This window comes from Leguminivora glycinivorella, chromosome 1, assembly GCF_023078275.1.
Source record: "Leguminivora glycinivorella isolate SPB_JAAS2020 chromosome 1, LegGlyc_1.1, whole genome shotgun sequence".
Lineage (NCBI taxonomy): Eukaryota > Metazoa > Arthropoda > Insecta > Lepidoptera > Tortricidae > Leguminivora > Leguminivora glycinivorella.
Genome location: NC_062971.1, coordinates 13,634,369 through 13,649,868, shown reverse-complemented (window position 1 = coordinate 13,649,868; position 15,500 = coordinate 13,634,369). Strand labels below are relative to the sequence as shown.

The following is a 15,500-nucleotide window of genomic DNA, read 5'->3' as shown; positions in this document are numbered from 1 at the left end:
CATCATCAGTGTAGTTATTAGTTTTAGTAGTATTATATAGTATTTAATAGGTGGTGCTAAAAATCGAGGTACGATTCTTAATAGTATGAAAGTATGTATAGTAGGACTGTACAAGTTTCTAATGGGTCGGCAACGCGCATGCGACACCCCTTGAGTTGCAGGCGTCCATAAGTTACGGTGACCGCTTTCCATCAGGCGGACCGTATGCATGTTTGCCACCGACGTGGTATGCCTAAAAAAATGTAAATCCTATAGTATAAATAATCCCTGCCACCTCCTAACTAAGATTTTCTCCATGCTATTCGACCTTATGTGTTTAACATAGAGTCGAAAAGTGGTAAACCACTATGTCTATCTTTTAGGGATAAATTTACTATCACCATTTTAATGATTTGATCTCCGTGCGTAGCCGGGGAGCAGGCCGCTAGTAATATATTAAATGCAAAGACCTTTACAGGGGACAGCTCAATCACATTTTTTGCCATACGAAATTGAACCTTATTACTGAAACAGAAAGTCGATCGTATCAGACTAGCGAAAACGGTCCACATGAGAGGGCATTGTTTGGGCTGGTGTCCCTCTCGCACGTGTTGCCAGTGTTAATGAGGTTCCCATAGTAGTAGTATTATTATCTGTATATATTACCTGATTTTATAACTTCTTATATTATTTTAGTGTTATATTCAAACTAGGGTTTCGATATATTTCAAAAAATTGGAAAATAATTATAATGTAATTATTTTGATGCCAATAAATCAAAGATTTGTATAATTAAAAAATACCTTCAATTGGGTATTAGTAGATTTGGTAGTAACTTTGAAAATTGACTGATATCCCCAATTTATGTCAGTGATGACGTCACTGAATAATGTTGACACATTGTTGACATTGTCAGTAAGTGCGAGAGGGACACCAGCCCAAACAATTACCTCTCATGTGGACACACTTTTTGACCTAACTAAACAATCTAGTTTAATAATTCTAAATCTATGATTAAATGTTAATTTTACACACGGTACCTACTCTTATTAGGCGAAATGATGCGAATGTGACTAATCGGAAGTACTTAGACAAAATAGGCAATTAAAAGTGTGACCCATATGGTAATTACACTACTATACTTAAACATATTTTTAATACAATAGGTGTTTAGATGTTTAATAAGCACGGTCACTGCTCTTCGTTTATTATTTATTAATACCGCCCATAAAGCCATCATATGAGTCATTGTTCTGACAGGAACAGGGACCTTGAAACTATTGAATATCTATTATCTTATTCTTAATTACATTATGTCCTTGTTTTAATAAAACATGGCATCTTGAACTATTCTATTTTTACCAAAAAAGTGAGCCTAAGTTACATTAAGGCGAATTTAAACGGTATTCCCTCCGTAAATAATTGAAATACAGTCAGTGGTCGACCCCAAGAGGCATTGTGTTCACGAGCTTACTGTACTCCGAAAACTCGCACCACTAGCACTTGTCATTATGCTAATTTTTGTCCACACTCCAGTTTTCATCATTTAAAGGTAAGATATATTGTTCAGGGGATAACGACGGCAGTTTCGTGTGACAAAGTTATATGTTCAGCAAACAAGCACTATGATCCTACATGTCAATTAGTACGGAATTGACATATCTGTGAAAGTCAGGCCTTGGCTGCCAAAAACGTCGAATATACAATTTTATTTACAAGAAGGTAAATAGCGTTTATATTTCCGATGTTGCGGTGGGTCTCTGCAATGAGGAGGCACACTGACATTTTCTCCCGCCAGGCGGCGCCTGTGCAAGTGTCTAGGCATGTCACTGTCATTCATATGTGAGAGAGAGAAAAAACATATCTTTTCGCTCTCGCATATGGACTAATAGGGTGGCGCCATCTGTCATACCTTTGAGTGTACCTCCGCATTAGTGCATGAACACGTTTAGATTTATTCGACGTAAACATTCTTCTACATAAATAATTGATGAGTGTTCGAATAAATTGTCCAATAACATTTACATGAAAATGAGAGTTATTTGAGCAGAGAACACAGGTTGCCTCTTGAGATGTGCGCACTCGGCTGAAATACAACTTACCTACACGTTGACGTATGAACACACGCTACGTTCTACCGCACGATCGTTCATTTCCTATCGAATGGGTAAATAATAACTTGAAGGTTACCACGAAAAACGTTAATTGTAATATTAAAGAGCGATAGAGAGCCGGATAATGGCATTCCCTTTACCATTTTGCGATAGTCGCTCTGATCCTGCGTTAGAATTTAGCTTGTGTTCAAATCTAAGGTTATTTATACATCCTGGCTGATAACCAGTGTATACGCAACCTTAGTTAACTACACTATGAATACATACTAGCTTGTATAAAATTTAACTAACAAACAGGAAATAAAAAATAAAACAAATAAAATATAAAATTTATTAGATAACGAAACGATAATATTTACATTAATAACAAAAGACGGATCGTTATTCGATCGCTTTTAATCGTTAGTCTATATTGAGAATAGGCCCCCAAAATATTACTAGATCGATTTAGTAAACTCATATTGATACTTTAACAAATAGCGTACTGTATATCAATGTAATAGTATGATGGTATACATATCGGCCAACTTTTGAAGTTGTGCAGTAAACACCATATAATACAGATGGAACATAGAATGATCATTTTATTCATGTATTTATAATTTGCGACAGTACCTTTGAATGCTAAATGAAAATAACCCAATATAGGGACACACCTATATCTAAATTGCCTAAGCACTAAAATAAATATGTACAATACAAAAACGGCCAATTTGGAATGGCTTAATAACGACATAAACAAGTTATAGTTATACTCAAAATTATGTGTATTTTATAAATATATAGCCAGATATAGATGTCGATAAATATAGCTTTGATAAATATAGTATACCCATAGTACAAGCTTTGCTTAGTTTGGTGCTAGGTCGACTTGTGTAAGTTGTCCCATTTTTTGATATATAAAACTGCAGGGTTAGTACATGATTGGCGCGAGATAGACTACCCGTCCTTATGTCATTAATACAATTAGAAGGAGACGTGTGATCTATCTCGCGGCAATCATGTGCTAACCCTGCTGATTCCCTTCAACAACATTCATTGCATATTTAAGTCTATGTGACTTGACTACATTCTCTTCGCAATTCCTTTAGAACTGTCTGCGGAGTTCTTGCTTACATAAGCTGACTGGGATATTAGTGTTATTACCTATTTTAATATAAGTAACTATCGACACCTAAATCTTTCTGGGCAATGGAAAGTTAAATGTGTCATATAATGATTTAAAAATTCTTCCCTGCTTACAACCTAATAATTATACCTAGATCAGCAAACACTAATACCTCTACATTACACTATTGACCAAAATCAACAAATTTATGGAAGGTACAATATAAGTAGGTAATCAATCACTACAGATAGTACTGAGAGAGAAAGTTTATAAATAGAATTCAAAATTAATACGAACATGGCGTCCCTTTTTTTATTCATCATAATAGTTATCATACTTTCTGATATTTTAGTATGTTATATGCTCCTTTCCTGTATGTTTTATTGAGTTCAACAGGTAAACGAAAAATGAAGAAGATATACCGACCAATGCCGATTTTACTAAATCAGTCTAAACCGAATCCTTAGACACGTAATTTTTTTTCAGCAAAACTCCACAATTTGTTTCGAGATATATTTTACATTTGAATGTGAAAAAGTGAAGATACAGAAACTGAAAAGAAACTGTGCTTTACACTAACTGTTATGTAAGGCTGATCACTAACTGCAGTCGTCAAATACTATGTAATACAGATTGTTTTGATATAAGTAGTAATTATTAGATCAAGTTGTATGACTGTAATAAGAGAAAACAATATAATGTACTTCGATAATTTAATATATTACGATTAAACGTACATAATTATAATACATCCTCTAAGTATAAATCTTAAATATTGCGTCTTACACTTACAATTTTTTTGATAACTATCATCTATCGTAAAACTGACTGTAAATGCCGTCCTTTAAATAGGACATCTATTTCGCATACACAAAGTATTTATACTAACTAGTGTTTATTTATGTACGATATCGAACATTAGCAGGTCCTTGATAGTAAAAAAACTAGGCGTATTTCGTCAAGTGACCCTTGACTATTATTGCTATGATAGCTGCCTGACTGCTTCATCTCGCGATGTTCGACAGTCAGTAAGCGGCGGTAAACTTCAGCAATTAATACTATTCGTAAACTAAAGGAACGTTGACTACAATCAATCTTATCAAATAGCCTCTAGTTCTAAAAACATTGTTCCTATTAAAAGCATACTGATATTTATATTCAATTATGGACTGTAGTTGACTATCATTTATAAATGACATGTAAAATGATGTCCTTTTTAAAGGACACGACCACTAAAAGCGTAATGGGGAGTAGTGTAACGTAGAGATTAGATAAACGATGGAATAGCACTGATGTCCTAAAGTAACATGTCAAGCCGTGTCGCCACTTCGATGTGTGCTCTTTTGAGCAATAACCTTATACAAGGAATGAAAAGAAAGGTCTACAATTGTTTCATAACTATGGGAAAGTTGCCATGCGCAGACTTAGATGTACGAATTTTGGTCGCACACATTCATTGAACCAGTCAATTTCAAAAAGTTTCTACATTTCCTTTATTCTTTCGCGTGATATATTAGATTTCCATTCCGATTACTTTACCACAGTTAATTACTTTTCTAATTAAATTTAAGATCGCATAATTTATAATAAACCACAGCTTTTATTTACAAATTCAAAATCAATACAAACACATCGACATTACCGTTGAGATGTAATGTATTATTATTTAGAATTTTAAATATGTGCTGAGCTTTTGAATACCTACTTTGCGGTATTTAGTTAATACATTCTTATTTCACATTTATTAGTTAGTAGTTACTCAAGAGGATTTTATACTATTCTAAATACCGCACAGTTCACAAGGCTTTTACATCGAAACAGACTGTAACATTGCAGCAATCTATCTAATACTGGTCTCTAAATATTGATTTAATAAATCTAATTTAAAATATTTTTGTTACACTAGACTTGAGTACAATTAAATATTTTAAATATATTTTACCGATCAGTATTAGATAGATGTTGTTAAAATAAATTCACGAGCATTTCCACCGTCTTAGTAATCTTAGTCAAATCACATAAATGAAATATTGATTAAATTGTGGACATGTATACACGGATAACCTATTAAAAACACTGCACTACGATATTATAAAGTGGTGTGATTTTTAGGGCGTAAGTTACACTTAGGGCCATTTTGACAGACACATCACGCAGCAGAAGTTGATGGAAATTCCCATACAACTTTAGCGAACGATAAATTCGGTAGAAGATGCTTTGGTGCAACCGATCCTTAGTCCAGTTGCGAATTTGACAGGCGATGGCATGGAATTCGAGAAGGCATAAAGGAAGGTGTATACATGCGAATTGCAACCCAAGATTTTAAACGGCGGGAATCAAAATTCTGAAGTTGCGTTGGTTTTTAGTTTGAGTTTTTAGTTTAAGAAATGGTGCTTAGTTTATTTCTCTATGAAATTGTCTAAAAGGTGGAAACGCTCCCAAATCTACCTAGCTACAGCACACAAACCTAACATGTGCAGCGGGGCAGCGGATTCAGCGCAGGTCGGGGTTGTCGTTGATCTGTTTCTTGACGCGCACGAGCATGGTCGTGTACCACTGGTCGAGTCGCGATATGCTGTCGTAGTTCTTTACCGCCTCGGTGAAGCCCTCGATGTTCTGGTCTTCAAGGTGCTCGATCAGTTCCTGGGGAAACAACGGAGAATTATAAAGTGCCTGGTGCCTTGTATTATAAGTCTGTTGTTATAAGTCTATCACCGAAAGGCGCTTCAGTTTATACAAATCGACAGCAAACGGCCAGCTCGGAACCGCTATTTAAAAAAAAACGCCGAAATCGACTAATATTTTGCTTAATGTTTTTTATGTAGGAATAAACCATGTATCAACCACGTAACAAAGACTTATTAGTTTGGCCCATTGAAACAGAATATTAAATCAAATAACAAACAAAAACGAAAAAAATACCAGTGTAGAGTATATACGGGTTTTCGACCCCTGACATTGAGCCATTGTGCATAGACATGTCCCCTATAAGGGACGGTGGGCGCACCTTGATAAGCTTGCACTCCCTAGTGTCAGCGAAGGCAGGGTAGAGTCCGCAGTACTTCTCGATGGCGTGCGACGCGTTCAACACGTCAACGCACAGGTGGCACAGCGCCGCGCGGAACATGTACTCCTTGGCGCTGTACTTCAGCAGGCTGTTGTCCAGGGACGACTTGGCAATCTGTATGACAGACAAAGTCAAATCAATTTGATAAGTCAGCACTATTAAGAAACACACTTAAGTATTAGAAGATGATGTTAAAGATAAGACCCCCGTGGTGGGCCAGAAACATGCATACATAATTAGGAACATTGATGCTCAACCAAGCCGTTTGTTTTCTGATGGTTTTTTTGTATCATACCGCCCAAATCGGCTATTTCGTCAGTGATATTTATTAAAATTCAATTGACCCGGCAAAAAGCAGTCATTAGGCGACGCGATGCAACGTGCTCTCGCTATGTTGAACGACGCGAGGTGCTAAACGTCAAACATTGGTTTTGTTACACAGTTTGAATTTTATGCATAGACTAATATCCGTTGGTTACATATTGATCTAGTTCTAATCCTTCACTTGCCCGCAAACCGACAAATACCTACGCTTTATTTAACTAATACTAATAAGTTACTACGTCAAACTCAGAAGAATAGTAGTACGTGCCACGCCACTACACAGGCGGGCGCCCCTCAGCCACTTGTTTATTCGAATGAATGGCTAGCGTGTAGGCGCTTAAGGGCCCATTTAGATGGTACGACAACTCGCATACGAGTTTTATTACATTGCGGTATTTGATGGCTGTGCAAAATTGTTTGTAACCTCAACATCCCGCAATGTAACCAAAATCGCATGCGAGTTCGCACGCCGTCTAAATCAGGCCTAACGCGCGACCGCGAGCGAGTGACGTAGCACATGATTGCCGCGAGAGTATGTCGCCGCGAAATAGATCACACGTCTTCTTTTTACTGTATTAATGACATAAGGACGAGTAGTCTTCGCGGCAATCATGTGCTAACCCTGCTGGTAAAGGTACGAGGTGCGGTCCAAAAGTTTCCGGCCTAACAAAGAAAGGGCTTACATATCTTTACAATTTTATTTTTATTTTTTAATATAGTCTTTCTCTGTCACAACGCTCTTTTCAAATCTCTTTATAAGCTTCTCCATCACCTAATAAAAATAATAAAGATTTTTGTCCTCAAAATCGCCCTAAACCGCACGGGTCACTTCGTAAAACGAAGATTTTTTTTTCTACTTCAGTCTACCTTAAGTTTTTAGAACAAATAATAATCACTTGGGGTCACGTCTCGAATATAAGGTAGGTGCCGAATATTTTTGAAGACACATTTCGTCAAAGCAACCTTGTAACTAATTGCACAAAAAATATTGCGTAGCATCTGCTATTTACCGTAGTCTACCCTTCTTTTATGTAAATCGTTAGAATTTCGTGACAACCCTAGAATACCGTAGCCTTTATCTTTTTTCGTGCATTTTGTGACAGAGGTTGTTCTAGGTGCCTTTTCACCATGACGTTGTCACTCCATTAATTTTCTTTTGTACAGAGTATCGTCTTACATAACCATGGTTTCATCTACAGTAGCAATTGCATTCAAAAAACTCGCTACGCGGTGTCTATGCTGGTCTCAAGTTTCATGAACTCACGGTTTTTCACTCATCTCGCTGTAAGCACGATAAAAGTTTGGGCACTAACCTAGCACTAAACACCGTAAAAAAACCTACAGCCAACAGACACCTAAAGAAACTATACACCAAAAAAGTGGAATAAATGACGAACACAATGATATCCATACTTTTTTTAAACTCTTCCGCCATATTTTTCGGGCCGGAGACATTTGGACCGCACCTCGTATATCCATAATCCACTCACAGACGTTTCTGCATGATAAAAAACAAATTTAGTATGGGTTAGCACATTGTTACTGGCGAATTCTCAATGTAAATTGAGACTCCAGTGCCTGTTAAGATCTATTCTTACGGGTAGATGTTTGCTATAACGCCACCCTAAGGCGGTTGAGAATTGAGGAAAGGCATGGATAAATTCGCACACATCCAGCAGGCCTCCGTGGCGCAGTTGGTAAGCGCGATGGCCCCGGCAAGGCAATTTTTCCATTTATCCTTTAATTTAAAAACATATCCATAATCCATCTACTACTGACCTGCTCGTATATCTGCACGGCCTTGTCGTAGTGCTCGAGCTGGGCCGCGTACTGGGCCAGCTTGAGCATGCACTTGTTGGCGGAGGAGGTGGACTCCTCGCCGCGGAAGTAGTCCGCCGCCTGCTCGTAGTGCTGCATGGCGCGCGCGAGGTCAACGCACTCGGTCTCGTACAGCTCAGCTATGTTCTGGTGGGAAAGTTATAAGAATTAATTTAAATAAGTTTTTTTGTAAAAAAAAAAAATTTTGGCACGAGCTTTTATCGCCGAATGTTCTTTCAACAGTCATCTACTGCTCTCTGAGACGTTTCTAAAAACTCCTCATTCGATGGAGATACAACGTTTCATAACATAACAAAGTTCCTATGACCACCTTACTGCTCGTATTGGCTACATGCACGAAAATTACGCCCACTACCATGTGAACTTTAAGTGGAAAATGTCAAAAAATGACATGTAAACAAACATTATATTTTAACGATTTTTCGTTAATATTTAAATAAATCCAGTAACAAGAGCTACTATTTGAAGTGTAATTTAGGTAGATAGATTATAAAGAAATGGATATAATACCAAAAATCAGTTTCCAAAGCATTACTCACGGTATAAACTTCCAACCCCAGACTACAGAAAGAGTCAATAAATTGGTGCTGGCAGGGCATATAAGGAATCTTGAAGAACATAGGAGTAATGGTACAAGTTCTTCGAGCTAGTGATATGGTATGTGTAGTGGTGGTGGTGGTGGTTAACCTCCGTCCCGTTAATGCCATATAAAACAAATCTAAACGTAAGTACCTAATCATGTCCGCGGCCGCAGAAATATCCGACACGGGCCTATTCCCTGGCTAGGCCTGAATCTTTAAGCATAATCTTTTACGGTAGGAAAAATACTAACAGCGTATTGAATAATATTAGGTAAACAAAGCTTAAATATAATTTATAATGGTTTGTTTTGACATGTCACTTACGTTTTCTTTTCACCGTAGCTATCCATTTAGTTCTTTGATCCAATTTCCAGTGTGCTCTAAGAAACACATAGAACGTGCAACGACTATTTATGCCATTATTTTTACAATTAACAACGAAACAACATTGATGCCCCATATCATACATTACATATTGTATTATATTTTATGAGTTTTGATAGATGACAACCACAATCAGTGTCGATTTTGACCACCGCAAGCACTGCGATCGCTTTGCTTACCCCCTCCATGCACTTCGCACGAAGCCAATATGACGTGATTTGTATATGTGTGCAAAATTTCAACTCAATCGGAAACCGGGAAGTGGGTCAAATTTAGCTTCTACGTTTTGACGCACACTAACATACTAACAAGGCAAGTTGAATAAAAGCTTGTAAAAAGCAGATGACAGGAACAAATAATGGGGCTAGATGGTAAAAGTAAAGCTTAGAATATACACCAATAATATATACTCAACCAAATGCATCGATATTTTTCTACATGTTACGTTCACGGCAAAAAGTACCTTATGTCGGTCACGCTCAAGTCACATTAGTTATAGAGGCGTCACTAATAAATTTATCGTAAGCGCCATACTCTTTTTACCCGTGCGACGGCACATTATGATCTGGATGCTAGTCCTTTAAGACAAATAATATACCCAAACAACACTATCTATAAAAAGAACCTGTGATGTTGCCTTCTCAATCAGTAATTTATTAGATTTGATTGTATTTTTTTGTACATATATATGCCATTATCATACATAGCTACATTTTCTAAGATGAAATTCACCATACATTTCAATTTAAGGCATACTTGATCATAGAAAAGCAGACAGACTATATTGAGCATGAAGTCAAGGTGAGATCATTTTTAATGCCTTTGATTGGATGAATCATCATTCACAAGTGTTTTTAATAACCGGTTTGGGCTCTTCTTTTTTGAGTATTAAATGTAAATCACTATTGTTTAATTATAAGACGATTCGCCAAACACGACACAACACACACAACAGTGGCAAACAAGTGCCACACTGTCTGCAGTGGATACATACCTGATGCTGCTTAGCCGCAACAGTGAAACGGCCCATGTCAGTGTAGATCTCAATTGCCTTCAACAGGCACGAGACTGCCTCTGAAATTATCCAACAATATTGCATAATCATATAAACATTATCGCTTTAGCACATACAAAGACAGTTGTATGATAGGCATTCAACACTTTTGTGAACTTACAGTTCAAATTTTAGCAAATATTTATTAAATGCAAGGACGAATGAAGGAAGTTTCTTTGACGTGACAGTGAACATGATACATATAACAAGCAAAATTTGGTCTAGATTACCCTTGAGGACTAGCCAACATGTAACATTGATACATATTACACAACAGCAAAGATTTAAAGTGGTATTGACACTTTACATTTTTTGTTATACAATATTTAAATGATTTTAATTTCACTAAAATAATAACATTATATAATTCCAAAAATTATACATTAAGTCATCCATTCCATAAAAAAATCTCAATACCAAATTGTATTTGAACTTTCTGTCAAAAGGAAAGACATTTTAATATAAATTTTTAGAGGATAGAGCAGTAAAGGGTTTAAGAGAATAAGCATGGATTATGTTTTAGAAACACATAATGTGCTTTTATAGTAACTTTATTAATAGGTAGAATTTTATTTAATTTAACATATGGAAAGAGACTCTTTTATGATACATGCTTTGTATAAAAATACTATTTGACCACTGTCAACACTCGTTTGACAGTTACTCGTCAAGATGGCACCGCATCAGAAGTCAACTGTTTTTAGCAAAATATTTATGCGTTTTTCTTTTGGTTTTTGTAAGAACAGGGTATTTCTGTTGTATAAATAATAAAATATATTACATAATAGTTGCAAGTGGTTATGTTTTCAATTTATTTCTCAATTTCTAATACTCATAATCATCATCTAAACAAGTTGTCCGCCGCACCGGACAGTGCCAAATATATACTAAATACGATTTGTCCGCCGTGGCGGACTATGCCAATGTTGCGGTGACACGTGTTGTAACAAATTATTATATTGTTTTGTTTATTATTTTGATTTTCTTGTTTTGGTGGCCTGCTTTTATGCTTAGATTTTTTATTTAATCCAACAGCGTGTGGTGCTGGACCAAGCAGTTAAAATTTTGGCACTTTTAGGTATACGTAGTGCGCGGATATTGTGAATGTTACATGTCGCGCGAGGGGCAATAAACATTAAAGAAAACCGGGTAGATCAAAATTTATAATTTCTTTGTCTGCCCCGAACATTGATATAATTAATATCGGGTAGTTTTGTGTTGTTTACATCTTCGACGACATTTTGCTGGGACATCACTGTCACATCAGTCTGTCGTGATCACGGCCTGTGCAACCTGGCCAAAAAGTCGGAAAAAAGTTAAAATAATGATATTTGACTATAAATATGTGTCAGTTTAATTTTCATACAAAATTATTATATTTGTTAATTTTTAAAATAAATATATGTTAAGAAATACTTGTTTATTTTAAATGACCGTATGTTTGGCAGTGTCCGCCTCAGCGGACATATTAATTTATCCCAATATTTGGCAGAGTCCGCTGTGGCGGACATATTTTTTTTCCAAAACTAATAAATCTAGATTTTTTTAAATATTTTTCGGACGCTTTAAAAACACCTGTTATTCAATATATTAAGTAAAATCGGAAAATTTATGTCACCAGAGTCTCTGCCAAATTAAGGGTTAATACAAAACATTATGTCCAAGCTGAAGTGCATGTTACACAGTAAAAAGTGGCCTTGATATCTTATCTTATCAGTTAACCAAGCTGATTTCAGGATCAAGTGATGTAATGAATTGTAAACATATTTGCCATAGTTAAAATCACTTTATCAAGTTAACCATACACGGATGACTCATTACTCCTGCGGTCTATTGAGATTTTTAGTGAAAACAATGTAAATAAAGTTCATTATAACAGAAAAAATGGTTCAGTGAGCTAATTAAAAACAAAATATGTAACTTTTACCAGTCACATAGTACTTTACATTGTTAGAGTTGATAGATAACACTGTAAATGTTCATTTAGAAAGTATGATTTTATTATTTGGCCTATACTACTGTAACCCTTAACACATTAAAGACAATTTAACACTTTTTATCCCAAGAAAAATTTTTATAGTCTTTTATCATGCAAATAGATAGATGTCGAAAATAAACAAATATCCATGTTTTTGCCACCTTTAGTAATATAGTTTAAATGTAATTATTTTATACAAACTATAAATAAATAAATATTATAGAACATTCTTACACAGATCGACTGAGTCCCACGGTAAGCTCAAGAATGCTTGTGTTGTGGGTACTCAGACAATAATATATTTAATATACAAATACTTATATACATAGTAAACATCCATGACTCAGGAACAAATATCTGTGCTCATCACACAAATAAATGCCCTTACCTGGATTCGAACCAGGGACCGTGGCTTAGCAGGCAGGGTCACTACCCGCTAGCCCAGACTAGTTGTCAGACAAACTGAAGATAAATTTACCATTAGCATCACACTTCTTGTAGCAATTGGAAGCATCAACAAAGTTGGTGGCAGCATCATGGCGGACTCCAGCCTTGAGGTGCAGTTGCGCTGCGTTGCAGAAGGCCTGACCGGCCTGGGCCCACTTCTTAGCCATCTTGAACAGGTTGCCAGCCCGGAGATAGCAGTCTACTGCTTCTTCCAGCTTTGATGAGCCCCTAATGTAGAAAATTGATTGAGAGAGCTGAATATTTATTACTATGCTCCTACTATCTTGCCATAAAAAAAATTGCAAACCATGATATTGATACAGTTTTAATATTTTACTCATAAGTGACTTACTAATTACAGATTCAGAAACAATAATTTTAATTTTGACAGGATAAGAGCAAAAAAATCCAATAGTGTTAGACTAAGGAATCTAAGATTTACCTATAATGAACTAAATCAAACTTAATAATTGTATAATACAATTATCTAATCTGTAACAGTATTTTAAGGTTTAGTAAGTAGTACATATTCATATTGGGCATAATAAATAAGGTAATTTATTATAGCATAGATCAATTTACATTTGCAAAACACGATTTTAGATTTTATAGGCAGGCTATGACTCAATTCTTTATCTCGGTAAAAGATGCCAAAATTACTATGCTCATGAGTAAACAGTAACAGCGTTAACTGCAATATTAACAAATTGTTCTAATGAGCACAGACTCGAAGCTGTGACACATTTTGTTCTACTTTTGATAGGTATTTGGTGTTGTATATCTTTGTAATGATTATCGACACCTTGGATTTTAGTATTTTACGTCATTTTATGAATAAAAGACCTCTCAGAGGAATTATTACAAGGAATAGTCAAATAATTCATTAGTCATTGTACTTACCCAAAAAGTGACCCAAGAAAGGTCTTAGATGAACTCAACTTTTTCTCCGCCTCAGCCATCAACTGCATTGCTTTCTGTTCATTATCAGCCATTTTCGTGGCTTTAAAAACACACTAAATACTAAAGAAATTACTAAAATCCCAACCAGTACAGGAATTATTGACAAAATGTCGTCACCCGAGAACACTGCGAAAATCAGTCGCTGTCATCGATTGATTTAGTGTTACCACAACAAATTAACTCCGTTCAGAAATAATGTAAAACAAAAAAAATTAAAGCCCAACGTTCGCCTGTAACACACGACCGCTCCGCACCGCGATCTTGAAACGTGTCATTTGAGGGCGGGAAGAAAAAAATAGCTTTCTCGCTCTCTAGTAGCACTAATAATGTTTCATATCGATAATCTTTACATAGTGTCGATAACTTTATAGACATGGACATGGCTACATTGCTGTCAGTTTTGAATTTTGCGCGCCCAGTGAAGTTATTTGTGTGTGTGTAGAAAAGCTTATGACCCCAATTCTATTTCAATATTTATGGAAAAGGCGGTAAATTAAAACCCATAAGGTGAGGAGCATAGTGATAGCGCAATAGAAAATTTGAACTTCGCGTCTTTTTATATAGCCGTATAATTCGTATAGCCTTAGCCAGACCAAAAACTAAATATAACATAAATTAAATATATATGTTATATTTAATCTATGGCCAGACTGAGACTTTAATATTATTTCCCTGTAATTAGCATACGTAGTATCTTCTTAGGCCGATAGTCCACTATCATTATGTTTATCATAGAAATATGATCATAGGCAACATGCCATCCTTTTTCTTCAAGTTGGAGAAAAAGGGAGGCATACAGACAGTCAGACATATGAACATATTTCTATGATAAATGTAAATGATAGTGGACTATTGGCCTTAGTAGCCTGTGCGTGTAGCTCACAGCAGTCACAACGACAAGACTATGGATGTGAAGACAAGACTTCAGTGGATGTCCTCATATTTAAGCAATAGACTACAATGTGTATGTATTGGTAAATTAAATGAAAATAATGAATAAGTAGATTATTCCTCAAATTTTAGGCACAACAAATATGGAGTTCCCCAAGGAAGTGTTCTTGGTCCTATTTTATTTTTGTTATACATAAACGACATAACAGAGATAACAAGACACCGTTGTATTTTATATGCCGATGATATTTCCATTATAGTGACATGAACTAGATATTATTAATACAATAGATATAATTAAGAATTGGCTATATACTAATAATCTTAAAATGAACCTGGACAAATCAAAATATATTCAGTTTAACAATTATAGGTAATCTCAATATCCAAAGCATCGAAAAAGTACAGAAAACCAAATTTCTAGGAGTACCTATTCATTGATGAGAAACTCGATTGGAAATCACAAATCGATAGTGTAACCTCCAGATTAAATAAATATGTATATGCTCTTAAACAAATAAGTAGACTCACATGTATTCAGACTGCAATTTCCTGTTACCATGCCTATGTCGAATCAACTTTACGCTACGGGTTAATACTATGGGGTTATAGTACCGACATGAACAGAGCATTCATAGCCCAAAAAAGATGCTTAAGAGCAATACATGGAATGCGGCCGGATGAAAGCTGCCGACCACTATTTAGAAAGCTCGGTCTTTTGCCTCTCCCAGCGCTCTACATATATGAAATGTGTATTTTTGTCCACAAGTACAA

At 35.7% G+C, this 15,500-nt stretch overlaps 1 protein-coding gene across 1 annotated transcript; it reads right to left on the bottom strand.

Annotated features, from left to right (window-relative positions):
- Positions 1 to 2,410: 2,410 nt before the first annotated feature.
- Positions 2,411 to 13,980, bottom strand: LOC125233487 (alpha-soluble NSF attachment protein). The gene is made up of 6 exons (XM_048139551.1): positions 13,776 to 13,980; positions 12,907 to 13,103; positions 10,391 to 10,470; positions 8,372 to 8,557; positions 6,209 to 6,382; positions 2,411 to 5,844 (listed from the first exon to the last, which is right to left on the bottom strand). The coding sequence occupies exons 1-6, from the start codon at positions 13,865 to 13,867 to the stop codon at positions 5,695 to 5,697; spliced, it is 879 nt and encodes a 292-aa protein (XP_047995508.1). The 5' UTR covers positions 13,868 to 13,980; the 3' UTR covers positions 2,411 to 5,694.
- Positions 13,981 to 15,500: the final 1,520 nt, after the last annotated feature.

What these genes read in the sequence shown, in the direction of transcription:
- LOC125233487 (XM_048139551.1), bottom strand. Translation starts at nt 13,867, where the DNA reads ATGGCTGATAATGAACAGAAAGCAATGCAGTTGATGGCTGAGGCGGAG. An exon ending in TTTCTTGGGTCACTTTTTGG is followed by an intron (nt 13,104 to 13,775) that starts GTAAGTACAATG and finishes TTTCTACATTAG; the next exon opens with GGGCTCATCAAAGCTGGAAG. An exon ending in CCGTGCAGATATACGAGCAG is followed by an intron (nt 6,383 to 8,371) that starts GTCAGTAGTAGA and finishes TCTGTCATACAG; the next exon opens with ATTGCCAAGTCGTCCCTGGA.